At 55.3% G+C, this 1,771-nt stretch overlaps 1 protein-coding gene across 1 annotated transcript; it reads left to right on the top strand.

Moving 5' to 3' along the window:
• Positions 1–867: 867 nt before the first annotated feature.
• On the top strand, positions 868–1,734 carry LOC102891942 (the record flags this gene model as incomplete). Its single annotated transcript, XM_025049029.1, has 2 exons — positions 868–986; positions 1,066–1,734. Coding segments are annotated over exons 1-2 (718 nt in total), but the record flags the coding sequence as incomplete, so codon positions are not given.
• Between the last annotated feature and the right edge of the window lie 37 nt (positions 1,735–1,771).

Below are 1,771 nucleotides of genomic sequence, written 5' to 3'. Positions count from 1 at the left end.
CCCTGGATCCTGTCGTGGCTGGACCGCGGCAGGCATCCTCTCGTCACGGGGACTTCATCGTCCTATAGACAATTTGTACGTTGGGTTGACATTTTCGTTTCTTGACCTCCTCAATTTTGATGGTTTTTTTCCCCCTCTAATCCTTTTCAGATGCTCTTCTGTGACGACAGATCACGTGACGAACAAGGACGCTCCTTCCACGAGTTCCATGTCAATCATCCCACCCCCCACCAGCTCCTCCGTGCCCCCACCTCACGAAGCCAGCACCACCACGCCTGCAACTTGTCCATCCACGGAAGCTCAGTCCACGTCCCCAGCAGCTCTGAGACTCCCAAGTTCTTAAACACGCAGGGTCGAAACCAGAGTTCAAGGTCTCAGACTTAGTCTCAATTACGGTTAAATCCATCTCCCTCTTCCCAGGGCCTCTGTTGATCTCTCTTCATGATGAGCATGGCGGACAAGTCAAAAGCTTCCGGGGGGACCTGGAGCAAAGCTCTAACGCAGCAAGGAAGTTTTCAGACTCCGTGTGTCTGGGAGACAGGCATTGCCCTGAGAGGAGGAATGACGGACGTGAGGTTTAGAAAAGACTTTATCGTGTTCAGAATTAGCAGTGGCAACGGCACACCCAGGTGGACACGTCCCGCCGACGGCAGACAAGTGATGCATCGGAGAAGGCAGAATGCCACAGCACCAGGGCTGTCAGAGGTGACAACGGAGGAAGGTGCTTAAGCCTTGGATGAGCCAATCACATCCCGGAATGGTTTTGACCAGTCTGAGCCAATCTGCTCTGAGAGGAGGTCCTATGAGCAGTGACAAGAACAATGTCATTGCCGGGCCTCTCTCCACCGTGTGGAGATGAGAGGAACTAGAAGCCCTGGCCCTCTGCGCATGCCCACGAGGGCCTCGGTGGGTGAAGCGTCCTCCTGCCCCACCTGCCATGGCCACCAGGCTCCTCTGCTGCGTGGCCCTTGGTCTCCTGGGAGTAGGTGAGGCCCCAGGAATAAAGAATCCGCATTTTTCGGTATTCCCAGTTATAATTTATGTGTTTCTTATCTTGTTCCCAAGTGCTGTCCCCTGCCACAGAGGCCACAGATGCTCAAGTGACCCAGTTACCGGGACACAAGGTGACAAAGAGAGGACAAGAAGTAACCCTGAGCTGCGAACCAATTTCTGGCCACGCTGCCCTTTACTGGTACCGACAGACCTGGGGACAGGGACTGGAGCTCCTGATTTACTTCCGTAATCAAGCTCCTGTGGACGACAAAGGAATGCCCAACGCCCGATTCTCAGCTGTGATGCCTAGTAAGTCAAACTCCACCCTGAAGATCCAGGCCACAGAACCTGAGGACTCAGCCACGTACCTCTGTGCCAGCAGCTTAGCCACAGCGCTGCAGAGTCACCCGCTCCCCGTGCAGAAACCCTCAGGCTTCCCCTTCCCGCTCCAGCCCCCGGCCGTTCTCAGCAGTCTCCAGAGCAAGGGCGTGGGCTGGTGTTTTAACAGTCCCTCGGGAAGACAACAGCACAGTACACCAACAGCATCGCATCCGGAAACTTTTCGTAGGAAGGCAATAGGCGACTGGTGTCTGTCATTCCTTGCAAATTCTCACAGACGATGGCTTAGTCCAAGATTGAGGGTCAGTGTCACCCACTGGGCTCTCAAGTGGTCAGGGAAGCTGAAACTGTGCAGCTGCTGCACGAGGGACCTCATCGAGGCTGGCTTGTCTTCAGATGGCGGCGCGTGGTCCCTCTTGCCTTGGCCCTCACCTTCCCA

This window comes from Pteropus alecto, unplaced genomic scaffold, assembly GCF_000325575.1.
Source record: "Pteropus alecto unplaced genomic scaffold, ASM32557v1 scaffold12396, whole genome shotgun sequence".
NCBI lineage: Eukaryota > Metazoa > Chordata > Mammalia > Chiroptera > Pteropodidae > Pteropus > Pteropus alecto.
The sequence above is the reverse complement of the archived record's forward strand: the minus strand, read 5'-3'. Positions and strand labels throughout refer to the sequence as shown.